General features: G+C 35.3%; 4 protein-coding genes across 4 annotated transcripts; all 4 read right to left on the minus strand.

Moving 5' to 3' along the window:
* Positions 1-3206: 3206 nt before the first annotated feature.
* LOC127154330 (complement C1q tumor necrosis factor-related protein 6-like) lies at positions 3207-4879 on the minus strand. The gene is made up of 3 exons (XM_051095790.1): positions 4591-4879; positions 3779-3907; positions 3207-3636 (listed from the first exon to the last, which is right to left on the minus strand). The coding sequence occupies exons 1-3, from the start codon at positions 4835-4837 to the stop codon at positions 3347-3349; spliced, it is 666 nt and encodes a 221-aa protein (XP_050951747.1). The 5' UTR covers positions 4838-4879; the 3' UTR covers positions 3207-3346.
* Positions 4880-10720: 5841 nt separating this feature from the next.
* LOC127181870 (adiponectin-like) lies at positions 10721-11591 on the minus strand. Its single transcript, XM_051136862.1, has 3 exons — positions 11447-11591; positions 11137-11262; positions 10721-11022 (listed from the first exon to the last, which is right to left on the minus strand). The coding sequence occupies exons 1-3, from the start codon at positions 11589-11591 to the stop codon at positions 10721-10723; spliced, it is 573 nt and encodes a 190-aa protein (XP_050992819.1).
* Positions 11592-15412: 3821 nt separating this feature from the next.
* Positions 15413-16864, minus strand: LOC127151834 (complement C1q tumor necrosis factor-related protein 6-like). The gene is made up of 3 exons (XM_051092182.1): positions 16552-16864; positions 16200-16328; positions 15413-16072 (listed from the first exon to the last, which is right to left on the minus strand). The coding sequence occupies exons 1-3, from the start codon at positions 16775-16777 to the stop codon at positions 15783-15785; spliced, it is 645 nt and encodes a 214-aa protein (XP_050948139.1). The 5' UTR covers positions 16778-16864; the 3' UTR covers positions 15413-15782.
* A 6497-nt stretch (positions 16865-23361) lies between these two features.
* On the minus strand, positions 23362-26839 carry LOC127153202 (complement C1q tumor necrosis factor-related protein 3-like). The gene is made up of 4 exons (XM_051094175.1): positions 26760-26839; positions 24588-24793; positions 24141-24269; positions 23362-24002 (listed from the first exon to the last, which is right to left on the minus strand). Exons 1-4 carry the CDS (start codon positions 26792-26794, stop codon positions 23713-23715), a joined length of 660 nt encoding a protein of 219 aa, XP_050950132.1. The 5' UTR covers positions 26795-26839; the 3' UTR covers positions 23362-23712.
* Positions 26840-27603: the final 764 nt, after the last annotated feature.

A 27603-nucleotide genomic window follows, 5' to 3' on the forward strand; every position in this document is an offset into this window, starting at 1 on the left:
TTGTTGATTATTCCAAAAAAAAAATGTCTAGAACATGTTACTTAGGTTTATTGTTTATTCCTGTTTAGCTATTTTGAGTTAATGAAATTAGATTTTTTTTTAAATGTTAGAAATCAATGCTTACTCTGTTACTCTGTCTCCTACTTTTTCTTTCTTTATAGCATGGTCAGATTTGTCTGTAAACACATTAAAACAAAAACAAACAAAAAAAAAAATAATAATAATAATTTAAAAAAACAATACATTGGGCTGGGGACATTTGGCTGATTTGACATGGAATGACCCTACTGCATGACATTTGGTATTGCACAAACAAACAATACCACATTTCAATTTCAGTGTGCAGTTGAGATAATACATTTATTTAGACTTGTAAAATGGTAATTGTTTTTCACAAACATGAGACAGTTCAACGGTTGCCCGCTGGCCAACTAAATTCCGACCTCTCCTCCTTGTCTTAGCTAGGTTAAAGCCTGCCTCATCCAAAAATAAGAATTTGTGATGGTTTTCATCAGCATCAAGCTCCATCACCCTCTAAAATACAAAAACAATTACTAATTACAATGACATAGAATGTTTGGAGATTTTTTTCTCCCCCTAAAACAGGCAAATTGATCATACCTGAACATACTCAGACCTCAGTTGCTTCACTCGATCTGTATTTCTTTAAAAAGGCACACGATATAGTTGTTTTAAAAAAACCTGATGTCTTTTCAGCACCCGTGCAATAGTGGGCAGACTTATGGCATTCACATTGCTGAATAAGTCATCATTGTCCAAGATGTGCTGCTGAATTTCTCTAAGGCGAATATCATTTCTGACCCGAGCCATATTGACCACAGCCTGCTCTTGTTGGTCAGTCAGAATTTTGCTTCTGCCTCCCCTATTTGGCCTAATCTCTATTCTGCAGGGAGAAAGTCATAGTAAGAACAAATTTACAAAAAAAAAAAAATCACAGTGCCATGCTGTATACACTAATTCACTGCAACAGTTTGAAGTATCTTAAATTTGAGTAGATTCTGAAGACCGGTTTTCATTGCGGAAAGTTCTGATAATGGAGGCCACAGATGATCTTCTGAGGTTTGGTTGAAACATTGTAGCTGGTGCTCTCATCGTCATGCCATGATTTATGACATAGTCTACAACCATAGCCCTGATTTCATTCGACACCCTTTGCTGCTGCTGCCGGTGTCTAGGTCTATGGTCTTGTCCTCTACCACGTTCACCCACACCTCTCAAACGAGGCCCACGGCCAACTCTCTGGTGAGGCCTAAGCCCTCCTCTATGACGAGGCCCACGGCCACCTCTCAAAAGGGGTGCTTGTCCCCTTCTATTCCTTTGACCACTATGTATTCCTAGCCTTTCACCTTCCACTTCTGGCTCCATGTCCTCACTATGTTGAGTAGGCCACTACAGTGGGATACCACTCATCTTACAAGTATATACATACAAATATGTGAAATCAATCAGCAGTAATGAGTGGCCATTAACTCATTAAAACCACAAAAGCAATTTTGTAAAAAAGTGACATCTTGCATACAGTAATGTTGAATATGAAAATGTGTTCTGTAAAAGTGGTACATGGGACCATAGACACTATATCTGGTAAATAATGAAATATGACATTCATAGATAATGTAGTCCACCAGGGGTCATATTCTGTGCTAATTGGTATCAAATGATCCTTCCTGAAACTGTCATAATCTAAACATAGACTATTATTAATAAATTTTCATAAAAGCTATGCTTCAAGAGTAATGCAACAGTTACTTATCATTTTAAGCAGTTGTATCAATTGATAGTTGGATCTTTGTAATGAAATGAATACACACCAAACTCAGATGTAATGTGTGATTTGCATTTTGAAATAGTAATACTTTGATGTTAAAGGGATAGTTCGCCTATTTAAGACATGAAGTTGTATGCAATCCTTACCAGCACTATAGTGTATACACACTGACCCACTCTGTGATCACCTCCCTGGTCAGAGTTCTGGCCGCTGTTTTTCAAGAAAGTAGTCCCGGTTAGTTTCCGGGGCCTCAAAACTGTGTGTTTTTACGTGAAAAAAGTATATGCGTTTCAAAGCTTGATTAATTTACATCACAAAAAACACTCCAGACAAAATTCATACCTCAGTTTTAATCGGCACTATGTTCTTTCCATTACCGTCAATCCGCGCTGCTGTCAACGTCAACAGTGCGCACGTTCCGATCAGTTGTTCCATAGTGTTTACACACTCGAATGACAACGACGTAAAAAGTAGAAAATTAACAATGGTGCGAACTTGTAAATTCCCAGGTTGTGACCACAAGAATGTGCCGGGATCACCGTTCAGATTCCATCGTTTTCCTGTTTCGGATATAGCTATGAGACAGCTTTGGCTGGTTGCCATCGGCTATTCTGCGGGAGATAAAATATCCAGCATCAAGGATTTTCGTGTGTGCAGTGCTCACTTCAGCGAAGACGATTACATCCCCAACCAAGGAGGAAAAAGCAAAAAATGGATAAGTTGTGTCATTTTGAACCAGTGATTTTAGTTCAATGAACAAATGATCTTTGGCTTATATGTATTGTATCCAAGCATTTGAAAAAAAGAGTTAAGTGTTTTGAAAAATGTGCATTTTGATCATTGGTTGTGATTTATGTGTCTAAAGTTTTGAAAAATGAAATGAAGGTTCTGTTATTAGTGCAAAAGTGATTGTAAAAAACTGTAATAGAGAAGTGTTGTTTAAGCTTTTCATTTTTACCAAAGAACTTTGTGCATGAAATATTTTTAAAATGTCAGTTGATTTTACTTAAGAAGCCAAAATAAAATTAATTAATCACCTTCAAAAGTTTTTTATACAGTCTCCTTCAAAACTGTTTTGCACTCTTAATTTGCACCCTAAATTTTAAGTGCATTTGTCACAACTGTTTTTATGGGACATCACAACGTTAAATGTGTGTAAAATGTATAGTACCTCATCCAAAACATTTCATTCATTCTTCTAGTTATTGTGTCAGTAAATTGGCAAATGCCACTAAATTAAAATTTCACTGGGGAAAGTCAATACTAGTACACAGAAAAAGAATTTGCTTATTTATTTGCTTATGCATACTATAAATGTATTTTTGTGGCAAAGTTACATGTAAACAGGAAATTCATATTTGCATGTCCATTTTTACACATTTGTTACACATAATGACATCCAGGCAGGCAATCTCCGTAAAATGCTTCCAATTTGATTGTTGATTGTTACTCTTTTCCAGACATGTACTAAAACACATGCAATTATTAAAATCTGGGAGAAACTTGTTTTAAGAAAAAATTAGGGAATTACAATTAGGGAAAACTGTAATAAGATGTTCAAAGAGGAAACACCAAGTGGCCAGTAAATAAAGTCAGACTATCATTATTATCAAACACCCATGTATTTGCCCAGAGATGCATGGCGATTTGATCTCCTTTCTCCAGCATCAAAGTGATTGAATTAGACAATGATTCAAACCGGAAACCTGCATCAGTTAGAGGATGGTTGTATACAACTGTCATCGACTCTCCATTTTTAACAAGTCTTAGAGCCATAGTTTTGGATGTCTTGTTATGTCCAGAAAAACTGAAGAAATAGACTCCTTTAACAGGTGCTGTGAAAATGCCTGTAATAGTATAGCCAACAATTACTGTCATATAACATATGTTTGCAAAGATGCTGTGATAACTGCATTTAAATTAATTACTTAAATGTAATGACAAGTGTCATTTAAATATGCAAGATGATACAAGGTAAATACCACATACCAGTGCCTGAGTTGTAACATGACCCAGCATTCAAAAAGACTTTTTGGTAAACCAGTGGGACATCAGTGTTGAATGGCCCAACATCTCCTCTGTTTCCAAGTGCAGCAGCAAATGCTATGTTATGTTTTTCTGTGTGATAAATCAGAAATCACATTGATTCAACATAATACTGTAACTAATGCTGCCTTTACATACTGTTTGAATGATCATAAATATGAGTTTCCTAGTCACAAATTGGATGTGAATGGCCTCCCTAGTCATATTTACAACTGGGAAACTTTAAATATGGCAGAGGAGAGAAACATAGCAGTAGTACTGTAAAGTTTTATTCATTTCTTTTTCTTACAACATGTACATTGCATATGTATATTCATGTATATACATAAACATTTAATGCATATTGTATGTATTGAACACAGCAAAAATAGCATTTATTAGACCGAAATTTAGGAATCGTCAGCCAACTGAATATCTAGTGCTGTGAATGTTTCTATGGCTAACAATGAATGTGATGCTTAATTTAAAAAAAAAAAAAAAAAAAATTATAAAAATAAATATCTTCTAATCTATACCCTTTGGCTTAAATAAAATTTTTATTAAAAAAAAAAAATTACATTTCCCCAAGAAACAGGCAAGAGTGAATAGGCTGTCCTCCATGATTTCTGTTTACACCACATTTTTCCATTGCACAGTGCTATTTTTGTGTTGTTTTTCTTGTTTAACTTGGCGTCTTGCGACCTTTTTTTCTCCCCATTGCACTCCCTATGTCTCAAAGCAATAGCGTGTTCTGTGTGAACCGGTCCTTACTGTACCTTTTCTCCTCAACAGTTCCTGGTCCATACTGGCCTTCAGAGACTGAAGAGTGGAGCTCAGCTCTGCCAACAGTGGATAAAGGCCTGTGATGAGGCAGGACTGCTGATTCCCAGCAGCACCGCTCTCCACAGGTAAAGACTTGCTCTTGTCAGGCAGTGTTTTCTTCTCCTCCTGTGCTTTAGACACACTACTGCAGTTACAGGTGAACAGCACAAACAGCAGCAGATACAGAATGTTATAGGACATTATTAGGCTATATCAAGATACAGACTGAAAAACACAAATCGGTTTCAGTAGCCAGATAGCGTCTGTCTGTGGACTGCGAGAGAAGGGCTTTAAAAGGATAGGGGTGTGGAAATAGTGGACAAACTGTCCAAACAGGCAATGCCACATACGCCTTTGAAGTACAAATTCCACTGAGTAAAGAAAAAATAAAAGTAAGAATTGAAGAACACATGAACAAAAAGTGCCAAGAAATGTGGCACTTTTGGTTACTGAACTTGTTTTCCATTCAAATGCAAAGATACCTTCCTGAATCAAGTGACACTTAAGACAGTTTCACAATATATTAAAGTGGAAAACAGTATTTTAAATTGTGATTATATTTTAAAATGTGCTATTTTTGAATATTTTTAATCAAACTATACTGAGCACCTTTCAAAAACGTAATTTTAATCGTAATTATTCCATTTGACCGGTTTTGGATCATGATCAGGTAAAGTCAAGTCACCTTTATTTATACAGTGCTTTTAACAATACACATTGTGTCAAAGCAGCTTTACAGTATTAAATAGGAAAATAGTGATAATGAAAATAATGTGATATCATTACTAAATCCATACCATAGGTAACAAATAACTAGCCTCAAAAGATATATCAATTGAAAACAATTTAGTAAGTAATGTTAACATACCAAACATGTATTAGTTCATTCATCATTTTGAAATAATTATTGGCCTAGATTACCAAGTGTTGTAATACTGTTAGGTCAGTTTAGGGCTACCTAATGAATTTTAACAAAGTTTGCTTTACTTTACTTTTTGTAAAGTGTTATTCTAACAGTCAAAATAAAAGTGCAAATATCATGTGACCAAAGATAAACTGGTCCTAGCCTGTCACGCACAATTGAGCTTTTGTTTTTACTCTGCATCACCTCTTAGGAGTGTGTGCTGATCAACTGTGAATAAACCCATTGTTGGCAATGGGGTGAAAAAAAGGTCACTAGACGTCAATGTGATCAGTGTGATCATTTCTTGGTGGAAATCGTAGACTTGTATTTGGCTTATTCAGTACTCAAATATTATACCTATCTATGCAATACAGTGGAATGCTGCAAAAAGTTTAGTATAACACCCCTATTATTAGTTAAACATTTATTATATTTTATTGTATTTCATTTTTTTACTATACCCTTGTTGGGGGCCGAGCCCCTCTAAAATTAAAATCCTAGAATTGCTCCTGCAAGACCTCAAAGGGGCAGGAGCTTGAGATCCCCTGGCCCACCTGTGTTTTTTAAAAAAAAAATGCTCAACAAGGTTGGACTTATTGAATCTGATTTTTGCCACTTTTTATTAATCTTCAATGCTTACTTTTATTTTTGCTTTACTCAGTGGAATTTGCACTTCAAAGGTGCATGTGGTCAGTGTAACGGTTTGCAGTTCTTTGTTCAATTTGCACCATCAAAATTAATCAGATAAAATCTGGCTTCAAACTTTCATTTTCAGTTTTTTTCAAATACCTCACAAACGAATAATTGTCTCTCTGTTTAATTTTCTAGTCTACAAGTTTAGGTTGTGGCATCCGAATAAGATTTTTGAACAAACATAAAAGATTTGACGGGTTTTGGATCATGATCAGGTAAAGTCAAGTCACCTTTATTTATATAACGCTTTTAACAATACACATTGTGTCAAAGCAGCTTTACAGTATATTGCCTATTTTTGCTCTATTTCACCAACAAAAATGGTTCCAAACACAGCAACAGTTTACGTCTCTGAACAACATTCTTTCGTGAATGAATCAACTGTTTGAATGACTCGGTTCAATCCCAATGATTTATTCATTAAAAGTGACTTGGTGCCCCCTACTGGCGGTTTTAATTTCAAATTTTCCATTATCATTAAAAAAATTAATAAAAATAATTTAATTTAATCTAATAAACTATCAGCATTCAACGGTTTAGGATTAAAATATCAAAACATTATTAATGCTTTTAATGCATTCATGTCCTGCATTAAACAGTGGATAATACATCTGTCTGTGCTTCCTCTGCATTGAAAAGATGAATTTCTGTCACTGCTGTGAACTGACCACACTGAATATGAAGAATATCAAGAACTTTAGGAGTCAGCTGTCCACAGCAGTCCTGCAGCGCAACACACTCAGCAAAATACCATCTGAATATGATAAAATCTCTCAAAAATTTGAGATAGGCTGGCTAGTGGGACCCCCCAAGAGCTTTGACACAATTCGAACACTCAGATAATTGTAGTTCATTTAGCCAAAATGTTTTAGTGTCATAAAAAATACCACATAAGAGAACTTACCAGTGGTTGGATTTTCTTTGCGGAAAAAAACTTTGAAAACCAGTGCAATATCAGTAAAGGGTCCAATGTTTCTTGTATTAACTATCTGTATTAGATACTGTCTTTACACCAGGTGGATTAATGTTTATTTCATTAATCTGCTGCACTGAAGTAACCAGACAAGAATCCAGACAGTACCTTTGATATGCTTTATTCATGGCTGGGAGTATCTCACACAAGTCACAGAGAAAACCCACCGGCAAAAAGATTAGAGCACTTTATAAAGGATAGATACATGAGCAAAGATAGCATGAAATGTTTAGACCTATACAATTTTTCTCTAATATAACTGGATCCTAATATATGTAGTTTCCATATGTGAATTCCCCTTCTCTGTTATTAGGCAGAAGTGAATTTTGAAATTTGATTAGCTTAACTTTTTGCTTAAGTTTAAAGGGTTCAATATAAAATATTCAGACAGCAGTCCAGGATTTGTTTGCTCTATCTATCAGTTGTTTTACCACTTTAACTTTCATTAAAAGTGTACTTCTTATGCATATGAAAACATACCAGAATAAAATATTAGTCTTGCATGTGTGGGATTACAAATTTATGAATCTGTTTAATATCTGCAGATCCCACATCCTAACGTAACATCATATAAAAATCTAAGGAATTTAATGTAAACATAATGGCATCTGTTTACAAAGTTTTAGTTTTACTTGTGACTTATCCTTGTGATGTTGATAGAGTCTTTGTTCCCGCAACTATGGTTCTCAAACCATTTGGTGATGTCATTATGATTATTTGGATAGGTCTGCTGAGGTGTTACACAGTTAGGGTAAGGGTAACGTCCTGCATCCTCTGTTCTTGATCTGATCATAGGATGTCACCTCTGAGTACTGTGTCAATATCTCTAAGGCCCACCTACTAAATGTATATAAACTACAATGTATCACTGCCTTTGTTAGACAACTTTTGATGACTGCAGCGACGCACAGCTATCTCAATAAAGAGAAACTTCTGCTTCACATGCAAAAAGTCATGTTAGTTATGACTATGAGCTTCATGAATTTAGTAAGATTCAAAGTGGGAAAAGTAAATGGCCACCAAATGAATTGTGGTGACTGTGATTATCATAGACCCCATGAAGTCTCACGGAGACGCACATAGACATGATCTCCTTTCTCTAGAATCAAAGAGATTGAATTAGCTGTTGATTCATAGCGGTCACCTAGAGGATGATTGAAAAGAATGACCATCTGTTCTCTATTTTTAAAGAGTCCTAAACTCAGATCTCTAGATGAGCGATTATGTCCAGAGAAACTGAAGTAATAGACCCCTTTTACAGGTGCTGTGAAGATACCTGTAATAGTACAGCAACAATTAACAATAATGAATTACACTGTTTATTTTGACAAAATGTAGTTTTCAGTGTGAATCAGTATATTCTGTGTGTATCAGATCGTTTTTTTGTTAACAAAAAATTACCATACACAGTAATTACAATAATCACTCTAATGCTTCTTGATGTGACAGCACTAGCACTACTACATATGGACTAAAAAATAATTTTCCTCTGACATTTATTTATATTTGAAACTCTTAAACTCTGTTTAGAATATTACAAGTTAAGGCTGACAGAAATGATGGAAATAGGCAGGAATATGTTGATCCTCAGTGATCTGCAGTCTGTTCTTCAGAGAACTCACAGTACATTTCAGCTGTGCCAGCTCAGACTGGATCCCTGTGATAATGTGTGGCTAGAACTCACCAGGAGTGAAAACAGCACCTCTTTTTTCACATTCCAATGCTCAGACCCCTCAGCCTGCTCTTTGTTCTCTTCCTGCTGGACCTCAGCAATACAGTCACAGCAGCAGTGGATACAGAATGGTGCAGGACATCTTTGGTCTTCAACACTTCTTATGCTAAGCTATATTAATTAAACTATAGGACTCTTTTTTACACTTGGTGAAATCACATTCACCATTACTATCCAGAAATTAATTTAGAAATTGTATTAGCTCAGCTTGTTGCTCAAGTTAAAAAGGTTGAAGATTTAATATTCAGATAGCAGTATAGTATTTGTACCCTACATCAGTTGTAGTTCACCAAGCCTATAGTATTTGTACATCACTTTCACCAAGCCTACGCCTCGTCTTTAAAGGTGTAGTTCTCATGCAGAAAAACATACCAGAAAAAATATTAGTCTTGCAGACATGTTAGCTATGACTTTAAGACTCATGCATTTAGTAAGACACAATCTCCTTCCTCAAAAAGTGCATACACCTTCACACAAGCTTCACATGCAGACATAGACTTGTACACATACAAGTAGCCATATATACATAAAAGACTCGCTTTGAATACCCTCTCACACATACAGAAGACAGAATTTATTGCCTGAAAAGATGTTTTTTTAAACCAGCCTGATTTTGAGTCTATCCAACACCCACAAAAAGCATCCTGTACCGCCATCTGCTGGTCAATATTGAGAGTTCAAACGCTACAAAGCCTGAATGTACTTCAGTAGTATAAGATGCAGTATCTTAGTACAATAATTGACACAATGGAATAAATTGTGACAACATCTTTGGGAAGTTTTTATTTATTAAATTATTTATTTATTTATTCCTGTTATATACTGTTTTTCATGTTGATTTATCAGATTATGGTCTAACGTGATGATGCTTTGTCCGTTTTGGAAATACTAAACTGTAATATTTGACAGTGTGGCTTTGCCTTCACCGTTTGTTGTCTTTAGAGTAACACTAATATTGCATTGATGTGCAATATTAAATACCTACTTTTTTTGTTCGTTTGTTTGTTTGTTTTTTTGCAATGAAAGTATATAATAATGATATTTTCTTCGTTTGAAATCTAGCAAATATGTTTATTCTAGATTATCGGAGAGATTCTGATTAAGGCTTTTGTATTTTAGCAAAATTTATATAGTAAAGAAATAACATTTGAAAACAAGTTCTCAGTAGAATAGGAGGAAGCATGTGCATTGGGTTTCATGTAATGTCTGTTCCAGTGGTTAGGATTTCTCATGCCATCAGCCAAAACGTGCTTGTGATGTCAGCTTTGTGAGACATCCCGTTCCCCTTCGTCCACCTTCCACACCTTTCATTACTATATTTCGCTAGTCCTTTTTACCATGTGTGTAATAGAACAAGAACAAAAAAAAGAAACTTTTAAAAAGATCACCCTGTAAAATCATGTAAGACTATTCTTTTGTATTTGTTTCTCTCTTTTTGTTTTGTAAAGGTTTTTTTTTTTTAAACTTCTTTGATGTTCACTGCAGTATTTTCTGTACATTCTGTACGTCACAAAGCACAAACCACAATTCAGAATATAATGTGTCAGTTTCTTTTATTAAGGAAAGATATAGAGAATAACAAATGTCAAGTGTATATTTCTGTATTTCCAAGCAATAATTTTTAATAGAACTTTCAAAGAGATAAAATAACATGAAATATGAACATTAAGGTTTTAAACTCAAAAGAGCACATTCTATAATGCCTATATTTTACTCTTAATCAGGATTTGAAAAGTCATTTAAACACCTGCAGGTGAGACTTGTTGAGAAGTACATTGAACTTCATGAATTTAACAGGGCCTTCAAAGAGAAAAAAAGTAAATGGCCAGTAAATGTAGTGTGGTCATTTTCACTATCTACGACCCATGTATTTGCATACAGACGCATGTAGACTTGATCTCCTTTCTCTAGAGTCAAAGAGATTGAATTTGATGCTGTTTCATAGCGGGCACCTTGAGGATGATTGTAAACAGTTATCATCAGTTTTCCATTTTTATAGAGGCTTAGACCCATAGGTTTAGATGAATAGTTATGTCCAGAGAAAGCGAAGTAATAGACGCCATTAACAGGTGCTGTGAAGATACCTGTAACATACACAACAAATAAAGTACACATTTTAATACTGATATAATGTTCATTTTGACAAAAATGTTGTGTGATATGAAACATTAATACAGATTCCTTATAAGAACACACACCAGTAGCACTGTTGTAAGCTCTTCCTTCATTCACAAAGACTTCTTTGTAAACTAGAGTTATATCAGTGGTGAAAGGTCCGACGTTACCCCCGGGTCCAAGTGAGGCAGCAAATGCCACTTTATATTCTGTGTGAATCAGAGATCATATTTTGTTAACAATTATCATGTGCACTACTGTATAATATTACAGTTACACATGTCGTCTCACTTTATTTCATATCTTTCCATTGATTATAGAGTTTATAGAGTTTGTTTGATCTCAGCTCTACCAGCTCAGAGTGGATCCATGTGAAAATGTGCTGAAAGTCACCAGAGGCCAAAAGAGCACTGCTTTCCTCTATGGTCAAATGCTCTGTCTTCTTAGCCTGCACTTCTTTCTCTTTCTGCTGGACCTCAGACAAAGTGGCAGAGGTGAATAGGAGAAGGAGCAATGGAAACAGAATGGTGCAGGACATCTTCACCTTAAGGTTTTGCAGTCACACTTGAACACTTTCCTACGCTGAATTGTTCTATTACCAGAGGGTACTAACACAATACAAGCACTACAGAAGCTATTTAAAGGTTTTGGTTCCAGAAATTCCTGTTGTAATTGATATCATAGCAGGATGTGTGCATGGCACGTATCCATCCCATATATGCTTGCCATGTATTAATGCCACGTATCCATGGCACGTATCCATGAATTCATGCCACGTATCCATGCCACATACTGTATGCATGACACTTCAAATTTTACTTGTCAGCTCAATGTAAAGGCAGGCGTGTATCAATTAACGGAAGAAGCCAAAATGATTTCTCATAACAGCATTTTTACTAGTAATAATTAAATTATTAAGCTATAAATTCTATAAATGCTAACAATGGCAATTAGAGAGCTCTCTAATGCAATTCTTACTAGTAACAATTACAATTAGCAAGCTCTGCTGTTGCATTTTAGTAAGAATTGAATCAGAGAGCTCTAAAATTCAATCCTTATGACTAACAATACCAATTAGAGAGCTCTCTAATTCAGTTCTTACTTGTAAAAAATGCAGTTAAAACATTATAGTACCATTAAATTTGAACATTTCTTCTCTTTAACTCCAGTTGTCATGATAAGTTTTGGGTTTTGAACTCAAGTTTTTAAAAATGAAAGTTGAGTTAACTTACATTTTTAGGTGAACTGAAGTTTAAAGGGGTCCTATTATGCTTTTTCACTTTTTAAATTTTAGTCAGTGAGTGGTGTGTATGTTTGGGCATAAAAAAGACAAAAAGTCCACTCAAAAAGGAGATATTTCATGTTTTAAAAATCCCTTATTAAGAACTACAACAAATGGCTCCTTTGGACTACAACATTTTTCCCTTGGATGTTGTGATATTACAACGCAGCCCATTAGAAAAATAAATCCCACCAGTTGTTGGGGGTGGGTAGGGACTAGGTGGGAGATTACCCTAACTTTAGCGATGCAGCATGAAACTCTCGGCGCAGACCTTTTTCTCACCATACAAATTACTCAACCACAAAACATTACAATTCAGAATCTGTTTCTGTTTCTTTTATTAAGGAAACATATGGAGAATAATTATGTGTGTAAAAAGCATATACAGTAGGTATATTTATGGAATATTTAAAATGATCAAAGGTGTGCACATTACAAATTACAAATACAAACTGGCTATTGTTCACCAAAATGATACTGTTTTGTAAAATATCTACACAAGCCTGTGCTAATCATGTCGTTAAGAAATATTGTTCAGTAAAAATTTGAAGGACACTATATATATACAAGACTATCAAAGGGAAAAAAGTAAATGGCCACTAAATGAAGTGTGGTCATTTTCATTATCAAAGACCCATGTATTTTCTCGGAGACGCATGTAGACATGATCTCCTTCTGCTAGAGTCAGAGAGACTGAATTAGATCCTGTGTCATAGCGGTCACCTAGAGGATGATTGTAAACAGTTATCATCTGTTGTCCATTTTTAAAGAGTCCTAGACCCATAGGTTTAGATGAATGGTTATGTCCAGAGAAAGCGAAGAAATAGACGCCATTAACAGGTGCTGTGAAGATACCTGTAATGACATATGCAGCGATTCACATTGCCATTTTATGATCATATAATTACACTGTTTATTTTGAAAAAAAAAAACACATTGATACAGGTTCAGTTTAAGAACACATACCAGTGGTTGGATTGTAAGCTCATCCTTCATTCACAAAGACGTCTTTGTAAACCAGAGTTATCTCAGTGTTGAAAGGTCCGAGGTTACCTGTGGGTCCAAGTGTGGCAGCAAATGCCACTATATATTCTGTGTGAATTAGAGATCATATTTTGTAAAAAAAAAAAAAAAATCATGCAAACTACTGAATAATATTACACTACAAATATTAACTACTGAATATTAGCTACACATCTCATTATATTTCATATCTTTCCATTGGTTATACAGTAGTTTATACAGTCTGCCTGTTTAAAGATGTTTATGCCGACTGCTGGTTAGTAAATGATAAACTGAATTATAAGCACGTGTTCTGAAATTATTTGGCACTCATCTACCATATTTATGATCAACAGTGGTATGATCAATGGTGGTAAATTAAAAAAAAAAAAAAAAAAAAAGAAAAAAACAGAGTAGCAATTTTAATACATCTATGGGAATTTGAATGCACTATTTATTTGACAGGAAGTTACCGTTTCTCCTGAGTTGCTCCAGCTGTTCCTCAGTGACCTGCAGTCTGTTCTTCAGTGAACTTACAGTGGATCTCAGCTCTGCCAGCTCAGAGTTGATTCCTGCGAGAAACTGTGGCTAAAACTGACCAGAAGCCAAAAGAGCACCTCTTTCTACATTTAAATGCTCAGTCCCCTCAGCCTGCACTTTGTTCTCTTGCTGTGGTACCTCAGACATACAGGCAGAGCTGAACAGAAAAAGCAGCAGTGGATATAGAATGGTGCGGGACATCTTTACTTTAAGGTTTTGCAGTCACACCACTTGTTTCTAAGATGGCTACTTCCTCTAGCAATTACCAGAGGATACATGCACTGCAACTGTTAGTGAAGAAATGAATATTACTGGGTTTTCTTTTGAAGGTCCCCTACAGCCCTGCACAACACACTTGAATGTGTTTTACTTCCAGAAATTCCTGTAGCTCCTGATATATCCCTAGTGGATTTACGTGCCGTACATTTTATGAGGAAATAAACAAAACATTTATTGCAGGTAATCACGTGTCAAACGTGGTCCATATATTGGAAAACCATAGTTATATATTTATGTATATAAACTATGTTTTGCTGATGGATCAACTAATCAGTTCATCTATATTACTCACAGAAAAGATATATGCAATATACTACATGCCTTTTATTAAACAAAAAGAGATTAAAAGAAATCAAGTTATTGGGCTAGTTAAAACGTGATGCACGTGCAGAAAAATAACAAAACCCCAAATATCAAAATGATTTACAGTAGTACAAACAAGTGGAGGTTTAATGTTTAAGGCAGTAGACTAGTAGACTACAAAATAGGTGAGAGTGACACTCTGTTAATTTTATTTTGCAAAATTGTAATAAGAGGTTTTAGCTTCTGATGGAACTATTGAAATAAAAATTCTATGGACATCTGCCTGTTCAAGTCTCTGTGTGACAATAACAAAGAGTCCAATCATCTGTCTGCACTTTTCCCCCCTTCAAGTATACGTTTCCCTGAAACTACTGGGACTTATCAGAACTGAGAACTACCTCACTGCAAGATCTAAGTACCACTGTATCTTTGAATTCTCTCTGTGCATATTGTTCTTTATTTTGATTGTTTATTGTTGGTCTGCAGTTTGTCTTATTTTCTACGAATGTGCATTTCTATTTAGGATTTACAAGGGAGTGCAACAGCATAATCAGTGCAACAGTGCAAATAATCAGTGCCTATAAGAACATCTTTACATCAGTACTAATGCATTTACATATTTTTTTTATTTACATGCTTTCTTGTTTTATACACCAGTAATTGTTGTAATTAGTACAATGGTAGCAAAGACTACCATTTATGTTATCCTTCATGTTCCCACATCTTCAAAGCAATTATAAATGATTAGATAAATTACTTGTAATGACTAACTTCAGCACATAAAGCCTAATAGGATACTAAAGTTCATCAGATGCACACTTCAAAATCTTGTCGGAAGTAGCAAGTCATTCAGATACGTTTTGCCTTCTGTTATATAATTACTGTGAATTCAAACATACTCTTTTCACATAGACTAGACAAGACCCTAGTAAAAAGACTCCAGACAATGCCTTTGATATGCTTTATTCATGGCCAGGAGTATCTCACACAAATCACAAAGAAAACCCACCAGCAAAAAGATTACAGCAGTTTATATAGGATAGGTACATGAGCAAAGATAGCATAATATGTTTAGGCCTACATCATTTTTCTCTAATATAACTTGCTGCTAATATATGCAGTTTAGAAATTCCTCATCTCTGTTACAAGGCAGAAGTGTAAATTAGTTGTTGATTCATAGCGGTTACCAGGATGATTGAAAAGAGTGACCATCTGCCAAAACACATGCAATTTTTCAAATCTAGGAGAAACTTGAACTTACTGTTCAAGATAAAAGATCATTTGCAAATTCATCCAAAGCAATTAGGAAAAACTGGACGATGGTCACATAGGAAAGACCACATGGCCAGTAAACAGAGTTAGAATATCATTATTATCAAACACCCATGTATTTGCCAGTAGAAGCACGGAGACCTGATCTCCTTTCTCCAGCATCACAGTGATTGAATTAGACAATGATTCATACCGGACACCTGCATCAGTTAGAGGATGGTTGTATACAACTGTCATTGGCTCTCCATTTTTAATTAGTCTTAGAGCCATGGGTCTGGTTGTCTTAGTATGTCCAGAAAGACTGAAGAAATAGACTCCTTTAAAAGGTGCTGTGAAAATGCCTGTAATAGTATTACCAACAATAAACTGTCAGATAACGTGTACTTGTAAAGATGCTGTTATGACTGCGCTTACTTACTTAAATGTAGGGATCAAAGTGTAATTTAAAAAGACAAGAATACCACATACCAGTGCCTGTGTTGTAGCATGACCCAGCATTTAAAAAGACTCTTTCGTAAACCAGTTGGACATTTGTGTTGAAGGGCCCAAAATCTCCTCTGTTTCCAAGTGCAGCAGAAAATGCTATGTTGTGTTCTTCTGTGTGATAAATCAGAAATCACATTGATTCAACATAATACTGTAACTAATCCTGCCTTCAAGTGCTATCGGAATGATCATAAATATGAGTTTCCTAGACACAAACTGGACATGAACGGTCTCCCTGGTTTTCTTTGCATCTTGCGACCTTGTGTTTCCCCCCCCCCCTATTCCAGTTTATTAAAGTAAAAACGCATTCTGTGTGAACCAGCCCTTATAGTACCTTTTCTCCCAAACTGTTCCTGGTCCATGCTGGCCTTCAGAGACTGAAGAGTGGAGCTTATCTCTGCCAACAGTGGGTAAAGGCCTGTGATGAGGCAGGACTGCTTATTCCCAGCAGCATCAAACTCCACAGGTGTTTTCTTCTCCTCCTTCTGTGTCTCAGACATACTGCTGCAGTTACAGCTGAACAGCACAAACAGCAGCAGGTACAGAGTGATACAGGACATTATTAGGTTATATCAAGATGCAGACTGCAAAACACAAATCAGTTTCAGTAGACGGATAGCTTCTGTCTGGAGACTGCAAGAGAGATGCTTTAAAAGGATACGGGATGCGGAAATAGCTGACAAACTGGTCAAACAGACAATGCAACATTAAACTGATAAAAAGGGCTATACAAATAAATGTGAGTTTGAAGTACAAGTTCTACTGAGGAAAGCAAAAATAAAAAGAAGAACTGAAGAACACATAACGTAGTGAACAAATAAACGTAGTGGAAAGTAGAATTTTTTTTTCTTTTTCCCCATTGATGCTTCACACCAGTCCAGTTGGTGGTGGTAATACACCATAAAATAACCGTCAAAAGATTGAAAAGCCTGTTTTATAATGTTAAAGTAAGAAATGTTTATACCAGTTCTTCAGCCTTTCTACAGCAGATGGATGGAGAGATGGAGCAAGGACTCCCCGTACGTATTGTAAAAAGGTTGAGATTTGAATTTTAGGTCTGGCCTATAATAACATCTTTACATGAGTAGGCCTAAACCCCATAATTTATCCCTAAAATCAGAAGGAAATGATAGTTGAATAACAAGGGTGTAGAAGCACCTAACTTGTGTTGTAAGGCATTTCTTGTAAATATTATCCCTCAATTCTGATTGGTTGCTTGGAATGTTGCCCCAGGATTAACAAGGATGTTGATCCAGGAATATTTTGCATAAAATCACATTTACCTTTGGTGAACATTATTTCTCCAAGTACAACATCCTTGTTGATCCTGGAACAACATTCCAATCAACCAATCAGAACTGAGGGATAGCTTTTCAGGAAATGTCAGTTTTAGGCTTACAATCAGGGTAACCACGGCAACCTCACTATCGCTGCAACATCTTTTGTTGATCCTGGATCAACATTACTGTTCAAAAACATAGACTTAACCCAATCCCTAGCCCTAAACCTAACCCTACTCAATTTATTCCTAAAATCAGAGGGAAATGAACAAGTTTACAAATTAACAAGTGTGTAGAAGCACCTAACCCTGATCATAAGCCTAAAACTGACATTTCTTGAAACGTTATCCCTTAATTCTCATTGTTTGATTGGAATGTTGCTCCAGGATATTGATCCAGGAAAATGAACGTGATTTCCCCAAGTGCACAATGTTCCCAGATCAACATCCTTGTTGGTCCTGGAACAACATTCCAAGCAACCAATAAGAATTGAGGCATAACCTATTCTATTACATGAAAATGTAATAGATTTAAAATGCATTTATTTTATATTAAGTCTATTAACATATTTACTGACATATCGTTTGAGACTCGATAATATAAAAATTGTAATTAAACTTTATTTGAAATACTACGATCTACTATGATCTTTAAATAATATTGGTCTTTAAATGCAAAATGTTTAAGGTTTACCTAAAGTGTACTTGCAATAGCTCCACTTTAGCACAAACAAATATACTTAAATATATCTTTAGTTGAACTTCAGCACTACTTCTGTGCAACTAAAGTGCAATAAGTACAAAATTAGTTGTTCCAGTTCAGCAGACTTTAAGTATACCAGTTTAGTATATTAAAAGTACAATTGCAGGGTATTTCTATTAAAAGCATAATATGTGTATGTGGTATACTTGGCATGAAATAAATGTATATTAAATACATTTTAGTACTTTTTTTTACTAGGGAAATTTACAGGAAATGTCAATTTTAGCCTTACAACCAGAGTTAGATGCTTCTACACCCTTGTTATTCAACTATCATTTCCTTCTTATTTTAGGGATAAATTACATCTTACTTGAAACATCTCCAAGATGTTTCAAGTAACCTACCTGCAAATCTACCTGAAAAACTCTGCACAAGTGCACCTAGGGCAAAAGCTACTTTAAATGCAAAGGATGGTCACATCAAATGCTGATTTATTTTAGTTAATAGAAGTTCATTGATAAAGAAAATCTATTTATGACATTATTTTTGACAGCATCCTCATTTTATGTGCCTAACTGCCTACAAATTTTAACAGTACTGTAGCTTTTGGAGATTTTGCCACAGTTCTTCTGGATTTAGTCTGTCTCCGTTTTTTGAGACAGACTGGATTGAATGTTGGAGGGATCAGATCTCTGTTTGCACAAGGAGTCTGACAACAGCCTGTGCTCCATTCAAAAATCTCACTGGATTATTATAATTAATGGCAAAATGAATGTTTAGAAATGTAAACTGATATTTCCTACTGACACACTACAGCAAAAGACTGACTTTAACTGACTTTAAACCATTTTTTAGCTGATGAAAATACTAGTGGCCTAAGACTTTTGCACAGTACTGTATACATATATATATATATATGTATATATATATATATAAGAGGTTGCGTTAGACTTTTTGACAGACAGGGTCATAAAAATTCCATCATACTCTATTATTAACCGTCATTTTAATTTTCATATTTTAATTATAATTAATAATTAATTAATTGCTTTTATATTGGTATATATAAGAGGTTGCGTTAGACTTTTTGACAGACAGGGTCATAAAAATTCCATCATACTCTATTATTAACCGTCATTTTAATTTTCATATTTTAATTATAATTAATAATTAATTAATTGCTTTTATATTGGTTCACATTAGTATTTTTAATTATGACTGTACAGAACGATATAGGCTTGCATTTATTTTGAAGAGAACAGATGAACAGATGAAGCTGTAACTTTTCATGTTCAACACCACACACCGCAGTTACAGTGATTTTAATATATTCTCATTTTTATGAACCAATATTGATTCGTAAATTCCAATAGATCTTTATGCTCTTTTCAGTTGATGAATGAACAGTTCATAGTGCGCCTCCGCACATCCTGATTTTGCTGAGTAAGATGTGTTCCTGGGTCAACATATTTTGTTGCCCCTGGAACAACATTTTAATCCAAAATATAAATTTTGACCACATCCCTACACCTAAACCTAAACTTACCCATGAGTAATCCATAAAATCAGAGGAAATTATAGATGAATGACACTGATGTACAACCACCAAACACTGATTGTAAGCCTAAACTTCACAAAAACTATAAACTGTTTTTTCAAATCTGATTGGTTAATCACAATGTTGTTCCAGGGTAAACAAAGATGTTGATCAAGGAACATGTCGTACTTGGTAAAATCAGGTTCTGTGTGTGCCTCCCATCCAATTAATCGCAATAGACTAGGCTTTGTGTTACTTTTGATATGGAACAAAGTCTCAGATTTCAAATTCTGTCCATTTTATTAGGAAATTCAAGCAATAAATCACCTCACCTGTGCAAAGATTCGTGACAGTTTCATTTTTGTTCTGGATCCAGTGCTCTGCTGCTACACTGGAGCGCACACTCGCCACCAACTAGACAGCGGTGGGAATTACAGTTACAAGTTACAATAGATCACCCTCAGTGTAATCTGTCATGTGATGGACGGCCTTTATCACTGATAAATAAAAATGAGGTCAATGATTGACAATTTTCGGTTAACGCGACCTCTGATATATATATTTTTACATTTAAACACTCAGTCAACTCAGCCTGTGTTCTTTCCTGCTGGAATATAGCAGAATTTATACAGAATGGTATCTAGTCCTGAATCTGAGGATGAAGAGGAAGAGACTACAGAAGCCAGAATTTATTGCCTAAAAATCTGTCACACATCAGCCCCGACAAAACATTGCAAAATGTTTTTTAAACGGAAACGGCGGTGTGTTGTTTGAACATCCTGTTCTAATGGTCTTCTAATATTTTCAAGTGATATGTATACTGAGCTGCAGTGGACACATTTGTAAAGGACTTTACTTGGACCCAATGTACGAGCTGTCTAATACTGCGTGGTTTATATACATGTTGCTGCTGATTGGGCTGACATTTTTGACACACCCACCAAACAAGAAAAAATGTATCTCAAACCCCGTTGCACAACAGAAAACATGTCTTTCAACCCAGAAATCATAGCAAAATGTTGTGCATCGGTTTGAGCTTGAACGTGCCCCAGATTTGAACTCGTTCCAACACCCACAAAAAGCATCCTGTAACGCCATCTGCTGGTCAATATCGGGAGTCACACCTCTCAGTTCAAACGCTGCAAAGCCTGTATGTACTTCAGCGGTATAAGCTGCATTACAGATATTTATATGCATGTAGATTTTTATGTGTCTGCCTTCTGTAAATAGGGAACGGTAGAGTAGTTGAACGGTGACTCAGATTCCTCACATCCTCATGCATCCCTCACAAGGCCAGTTTGTGTCCACACTTTTTTCTGAAGAGGAAGGTTCCTCCTCCTCTCTCTGACTGTTTTGTTTAACTTCTTTGATGGTTACTGCAGCATTTTCTGTACATTGACTATTATTTCCATTATTCAGTTTCTCCTGAGCTGTTGCTCAGTGACCCCCCAGTTTGTTCTTCATAGACTTAATAGTGGATCTCAGCTCTGCCAGCTCAGTGTAGAGCCCTGTCAGAACATGTTGTTGAAACTCACGAGAAGTCAAACCAGCACAGCTATCCTCTACCTTTAAAATGCTCAGTCCCCTCAGACATTCTCCTCAAGTGGGGCCTTGGACAATCTGACAGCATTGAACAGGACAAACAGCAGGGGAGACAGAATGGTGCAGGACATCTTATATTTTTTTGCAGTCAAAACAGCTTGAAAACTTTCCTAGGCTTTTCCTAACTATTAGAAAAACATAGGTTATATTCAAAGGGAATGATCATATAAACTATATGACTTACAGAAAATATATATGCAATATGCTGTACGCCTTTTATTAAACAAAAAGAGATTAAAAGAAATCAATCTAGTTACTGGGCAAAACGCACATGCAGAAAACAAAAGATCAAAGATCAGAATGACTTACAGTAGTACAAACATACTGTACAGAATAAACTGTGAGTGACATAATTTGTAATTTTATATTGCCAAACTATATTAGAGGTTTTAGCTTCTGATGGAGCTCTTGAAATAAATAGGCTAGTCCCACCTACCAGCTGGAGTGTCCTATGATCTCCACCAGAGGGGACTCTTCCCTTGGATTTTCAGAACTTGTGTGCTTTTCCTGAGCGAGTCGGAGGAAACTGTGGCACTAAAGCCTAGGTTAATCATGTGAAAAATTCAGGAAAGTTACTCAGGCAAGTAATTAACATTCAACGTACACAACAGACTTCACTTTGACATAACCATTCCAAAAAGTGAATAATCAATTGAAACAAAATCAGCTGGACATTAAAACACATAATGTCAAATTAATTTAACCCCCAAACGTCCTTCGGGACAAATTTGGAGATGGTCCCCCTTCAGAACAACTCTAAATCTTTCCACCTCTCATATCCCTAAACCAAAGCAAATTCAGGAAATTATTTTTATTTATTTATTTATTTATTTTTAAATAGTTTCCTTGATCTGAGTGGTATAATACTTGGCTACTTTTCTAAGTTTGCCTCCTGAACAAACACAAAAACTGACTTGATTTAACAATATTAAGTGGTTAAAAAAACCAAAAAAGTCCTACTGCAAGATTTTTTGATGATTCCAAACCAAAAAAAAATGTCTAGAACATGCTACTTGTTAGGTTTATTGTTTATTCCTGTTTGGCTATTTTAAGTTACTGAAATTAGTTTTTTTTTTTTAAATGTCAGAAATCAATGCTTACTCTGTTACTCTGTCTCCTACTTTTTCTTTTCTTTAAAGCATGGTCAGATTTGTCTGTAAGCACATTGTGGCATCTTTGTATAGTCTTACCCAACACAATTTATTTATTTATTAATAATTGTTACGTTCATTACAACAATGGTTTATGGATTTCACACAATATGCAGCCATTGAGTACTACAGCCATATAGTGGCTACTGATATTTTTTGACATTCTCATATTTTTATGCCATCAAGATGCAGTTTAAAATGCAACATTTAAAGCCAATATTATAATGATCTTAAAATGTTTTAATGGACAAGAAAATGGCCAACAAATGTACTGTAGTAAATAAAATGATGCTCTGCATCCCTCTAAAGACTAAAATAAATAATAAAAAAAAAAAAAAACAATAAATTGAGCTGGGGACATTTGGCTGATTTGACAAAGAATGACCCTATTGCATGAAAACGCTCACATTTGGTATTGCACAAACAAACAATACCACATTTCAATTTTAGTGTGCAGTTGAGATCATACATTTATTTAAACTTGTAAAATGGTGATTGTTTTTCACAAACATGAGGAATCAGAAAAGTTTCTCTCTAAATAGAGAAGTGTTGTTTAAGCTTTTCATTTTTACCAAAGAACTTTGTGCATGAAATATTTTTAAAATGTCAGTTGATTTTACTTAAGAAGCCAAAATAAAACTTATTAATCATCTTCAAAAGCTTTTTATACAGTCCCCTTCAAAACTGTATTGCACTCTTAATTTGCACCCTAAATTTTAAGTGCATTTGTCACAACTGTTTTTATGGGACATCACAACATTATAAATGTGTGTAAAATGTATAGTGCCTCATCCAAAACATTTCATTCATTTTTCTAGTTATTGTGTCAGTAAATCGGCAAATGCCACTAAATAAAAAATTTACTGGGGAAAGTCAATACTAGTACACAGAAAAAGAATTTGCTTATTTATTTGCTTATGCATACTATAAATGTATTTTTGTGGCAAAGTTACATGTAAACAGGAAATTCGCATTTGCGTGTCCATTTTTACACATTTATTATGTAAAGTTATACAGCATATACTGTATTGAACAGACATTTGACGCAAAATGACATCCAGGCAGGCAAGCTCCATAAAATTGATTGTTGATTGTTACTCTTTTCCAGACATGTACTAAAACACATGCAATTATTCAAATCTGGGAGAAACTTGTTTTAAGAAAAAATAAAAGGTAATTCCCAAATTGACTCAAAGCAATTAGGGAAAACTGTAATAAGACGGTCAAAGAGGAAACACCAAATGGCCAGTAAATAAAGTCAGACTATCATGATTATCAAACACCCATGTATTTGCCCAGAGATGCATGGAGATCTGATCTCCTTTCTCCAGCATTAAAGTGATTGAATTAGACAATGATTCAAACCGGCCACCTGCATTAGTCAGAGCATGGTTGTATACAACTGTCAACGACTCTCCATTTTTAACGAGTCTTAGAGCCATGGCTCTGGATGTCTTGTTATGTCCAGAAAAACTGAAGAAATAGACTCCTTTAACAGGTGCTGTGAAAATGCCTGTAATAGTATAGCCAACAATTAACTGTCAGATAACATGTTTGCCAACATGCTGTGGTAATTGCATTTAATTACTTAACTGTAGGGATCAAAGTGTCATTTAAATAGACAAGATGAAACAAGGTAAATACCACATACCAGTGCCTGCGTTGTAACATGACCCAGCATTCAAAAAGACTTTTTTGTAAACCAGTGGGACATCAGTGTTGAAGGGCCCAACATCTTCTCTGTTTCCAAGTGCAGCAGTAAATGCTATGTTATGTTTTTCTGTGTGATAAATTAGAAATCTCACTGATTCAACATGATACTGTATCTACCAATTTTATATCTATGCATAAAAAGTTTTCATACTTCGGTATGTCTTTAAAAGGCCGGTTTATACACTGACAGAACACAATTTTTCATTCCACTATGCTACTTTTCCATCGTTTTTCTAAACGTGCTAGACGATGGACATGTTTAACGATGCACTCATGTTTCGCAAGGTGTTCAAAAAAAAAAAAAAAAAAAATGCAGAGCTCAAGTTAAAAGTTCAAAAAGTTGTTTTTCAAAGCAAAAACATGTTCTGTGTGAACTGGCCCCTACCTTTTCTCCTGAAATGTTCCTGGTCCATGCTGGCCTTCAGAGACTTAAGAGTGGAGTTCATCTCTGCCAACAGTGGGTAAAGGTCTTTGAGGCAGGACTGCTGATTCCCAGTGGCAGCATCACACTCCACAGGTAAAGATTCGCTCCTCTCAGTCAGTTCTTTCTGCTCCTCCTGTTGTCCCTTAAACATACTGCTGCAGTTACAGCTGAACAAACCAACAACAGCAGATACAGAATGCTATAGGAGAATCTTAGGCTATAGCAAGATGCAGATTGCAGAACACAAATCAGTTTCAGTAATAGAAATTCTTTCACTTGCTCATATAGCCCTGGCTGATTGATATTTAACTAATATAGTCATTGACTGATCACATGTATAAGGAGGAAACTGGGGTCAAGAAAAATATGAGGTCACGTGTGATAACAGAGGTTTGGATTAATTATTGAAATTCTAGCTGGGAGGGCCATTCTTTCTTTTTGTACAGAAAGACAGAGGGAGAGAGAGAGAGGGAGAATATTCATGTGTTGTCATTTAATTGAGTCTAAATTAAATCTTGTTTTTTGTTTGTTTGTTTGTTTTTTTTAAAAAAACAAGACAATATTTCCATGTCTAAAAGAATCAAAAATAAACACCTGAACAGCTGTACTGCTGAAGAGCAGAAGGTTTTGCAATCATGCATGTAAAACCTGATCAACAATATAAACTATACCATATACACACAGTATACACCTTTGTGTACATTGTGTGCATGCTTTGTGTACATGATGCTATTAAATATTATATTCTATTGTTATGTGCAAAAAAAAGAAAAAAGTTAACAACAGAATACCAAAAGTAACAACAATCCAATAGACTATAAATAAGCAGTGGACGATTTATTTAAAACTTATACTTTCTAATTCTGCTGTATGTGTTTTATGTTTTTATTAATGAGAATGTTTTAGTGAGTATTCGTTATGGACTAAATGGTCTATACAACTTCTATACTGCATTTGTTTCAATGAAGAAGTGAATTTATTTATACGAAATATAACACTATCAGAAGTCTAAAATGAATAATTGTAATTCAAATGTAAGCATTTTTTTCTTTATTTTTTCTCTTTTCTCTTGTTTTAACTAGAAAATGGCACAAGTTGGATTTCTAATCCATCTTTCCCAAAGCCTTAAACATGTTTGGTTGACTGACATCGTACTGTATATGACACCACTTGTAATGACTAACTTTAGCTGAAAGAGGGCAGCCTTCAACTTTGTTGTAAATATAGACAGTCGGTTTAGCCTCTCGGTTCACCCTCTGTGTTGATTCTTGAATGCCTTTAGATGTCTCTAAATAGCTTATTAAGAAGAAACCCTTAAACCACGAAAAAACAAACAAACAACTCATAAAGCAGGATCTCTTTAGTCTAACAGCGCATAAATAAATAAATAAATCGTGACATTATCATGATATAGATCTATAGGCTGGAAACTGCAGTGCGTATTAATTAATTCAATGCATTAATAATTTGTATTATTTGATTATATATATATATATATATATATATATATATATATATACACACACACACACACACACGTTTGTTTTTGTGAATTGTGGGGACTTTCCATAGACTTCTATAGATTTTATACTGACCAAACAATATTGTCTATCCCCTAACCCAACCCTAACCCTAAACCTAGCCCTCACAGAAAACATGTTTGCATCGTTACACTTTCAGATAAACATAATTTACTATTTTTAATCATTTTTTAACATTGTAGGGACCGCAGGCCGCAGGGACCACATTTGGTCCACATTTGGTCCCCACAATGTAGCAAAAACAAGTACACACACATATATATATATATATATATTCTTATTTTTATTCTAATTTTATTTATGCGTGCCATGGATATACCACATCATAAACACGTGCAATACACAAAACAACACAGTATAAATTCAGACTGAGAGAGAAAATTGAGTGACAAAGCAAACAACTCAGCACGTCCAAGTTCCGCAGCAATTCAAATGAGTCAGAACTGGAAATAATATGCCAGCATCATATTGGAAGAAAGGCACTTTGTGCTAATGACGGTCTGTAAAGCATTTTAATGATGGCACGTATTATTAATGCATAGCTCTTGCATCGTAATCCATGATGAGGAAGAAACAGAGTGGTATAGCCTACCATAGGGCTTGCAATGTCACGTTTAATTGCAGCATGCCAGTCCCGCTACTCTGCTGACCAAAGTCCAATCTGTCACGTTGTCTCCGTCTCTAGGGTACTGCCAGTCATTCATAGCCCACAATTTATTACACTATTAACTTTTATTACCATTCAAGCACCACCGTCCACCTCTTCATACAAAGTAAGCAAGGCCACCAGAGTCTGAATCAAAAAAACAAGATCTGTCACCTTTTACAGTGTGCATGTGTGAATACAGCATGTCCAAGTGTTTTGGGGTTCACGCTTGATACACTGTATGCATCAAATCCCATCATTAGTGATACACGCTTTGAAAAGTAAGCGAGGCTTTTTCAAGCTTCGAATCAAATGAACCGATCGCTTTGTCAAATGTCACTGTTTGAAGCGTTCGAAACTCCAGTGGGCTTTGAATCCGATTGAATGTCAGTTAAAGGATTTGCTCACTTCCAGAATAAAAATTTCCTTAAAATTGACTCACCCCCATGTCATCCAAGATGTTCATGTCTTTCTTTCTTTCTTTAGTCGAAAAGAAATTGAGGTTATTGAGGAAAACATTCCAGATTTTTCTCCATATCCACCTTTTTCTGAATGCGGAAGTCTCACTCGACTGCAGCGGTGCATTACATTTCCGGTCTCTGGTGTTTCTAGTCAAATTACCATATTTTCCAAGCCGATAATATAACGTTAAACCTGCGCACATTTTTATATTTAGTTATACTGAAAAAAGTTTCAATCCAGAGATTTCTATGGAGAACGGAACACGAAAGCACCCAAACAGAAGTTAGAATCCTTCGAGAGATTCGGTTACTCAGGAAGAAGGTGGATA

This window comes from Labeo rohita, chromosome 2, assembly GCF_022985175.1.
Source record: "Labeo rohita strain BAU-BD-2019 chromosome 2, IGBB_LRoh.1.0, whole genome shotgun sequence".
NCBI classification, from domain to species: domain Eukaryota; kingdom Metazoa; phylum Chordata; class Actinopteri; order Cypriniformes; family Cyprinidae; genus Labeo; species Labeo rohita.

Excerpts from the sequence above, each read along its gene's own strand:
- LOC127154330 (XM_051095790.1), bottom strand. The coding sequence starts at position 4,837 with ATGTCCTATAACATTCTGTATCTGCTGCTGTTTGTGCTGTTCACCTGT. Across the intron at positions 3,908-4,590 it reads GGAACTGTTGAGGAGAAAAG|AAAAACATAACATAGCATTT; the intron begins GTACAGTAAGGA and ends TTTATCACACAG. Across the intron at positions 3,637-3,778 it reads ATGTTACAACTCAGGCACTG|GCATTTTCACAGCACCTGTT; the intron begins GTATGTGGTATT and ends ATACTATTACAG.
- LOC127181870 (XM_051136862.1), bottom strand. The coding sequence starts at position 11,591 with ATGTCCTGCACCATTCTGTTTCCATTGCTCCTTCTCCTATTCACCTCT. Across the intron at positions 11,263-11,446 it reads CAGTGCTCTTTTGGCCTCTG|AATATAAAGTGGCATTTGCT; the intron begins GTGACTTTCAGC and ends TGATTCACACAG. Across the intron at positions 11,023-11,136 it reads AGCTTACAACAGTGCTACTG|GTATCTTCACAGCACCTGTT; the intron begins GTGTGTGTTCTT and ends TGTATGTTACAG.
- LOC127151834 (XM_051092182.1), bottom strand. The coding sequence starts at position 16,777 with ATGTCCTGTATCACTCTGTACCTGCTGCTGTTTGTGCTGTTCAGCTGT. Across the intron at positions 16,329-16,551 it reads GGAACAGTTTGGGAGAAAAG|AAGAACACAACATAGCATTT; the intron begins GTACTATAAGGG and ends TTTATCACACAG. Across the intron at positions 16,073-16,199 it reads ATGCTACAACACAGGCACTG|GCATTTTCACAGCACCTTTT; the intron begins GTATGTGGTATT and ends ATACTATTACAG.
- LOC127153202 (XM_051094175.1), bottom strand. The coding sequence starts at position 26,794 with ATGCTGCAATTAAACGTGACATTGCAAGCCCTATG. Across the intron at positions 24,794-26,759 it reads GTGACATTGCAAGCCCTATG|CTGTAACTGCAGCAGTATGT; the intron begins GTAGGCTATACC and ends TGGTTTGTTCAG. Across the intron at positions 24,003-24,140 it reads ATGTTACAACGCAGGCACTG|GCATTTTCACAGCACCTGTT; the intron begins GTATGTGGTATT and ends ATACTATTACAG.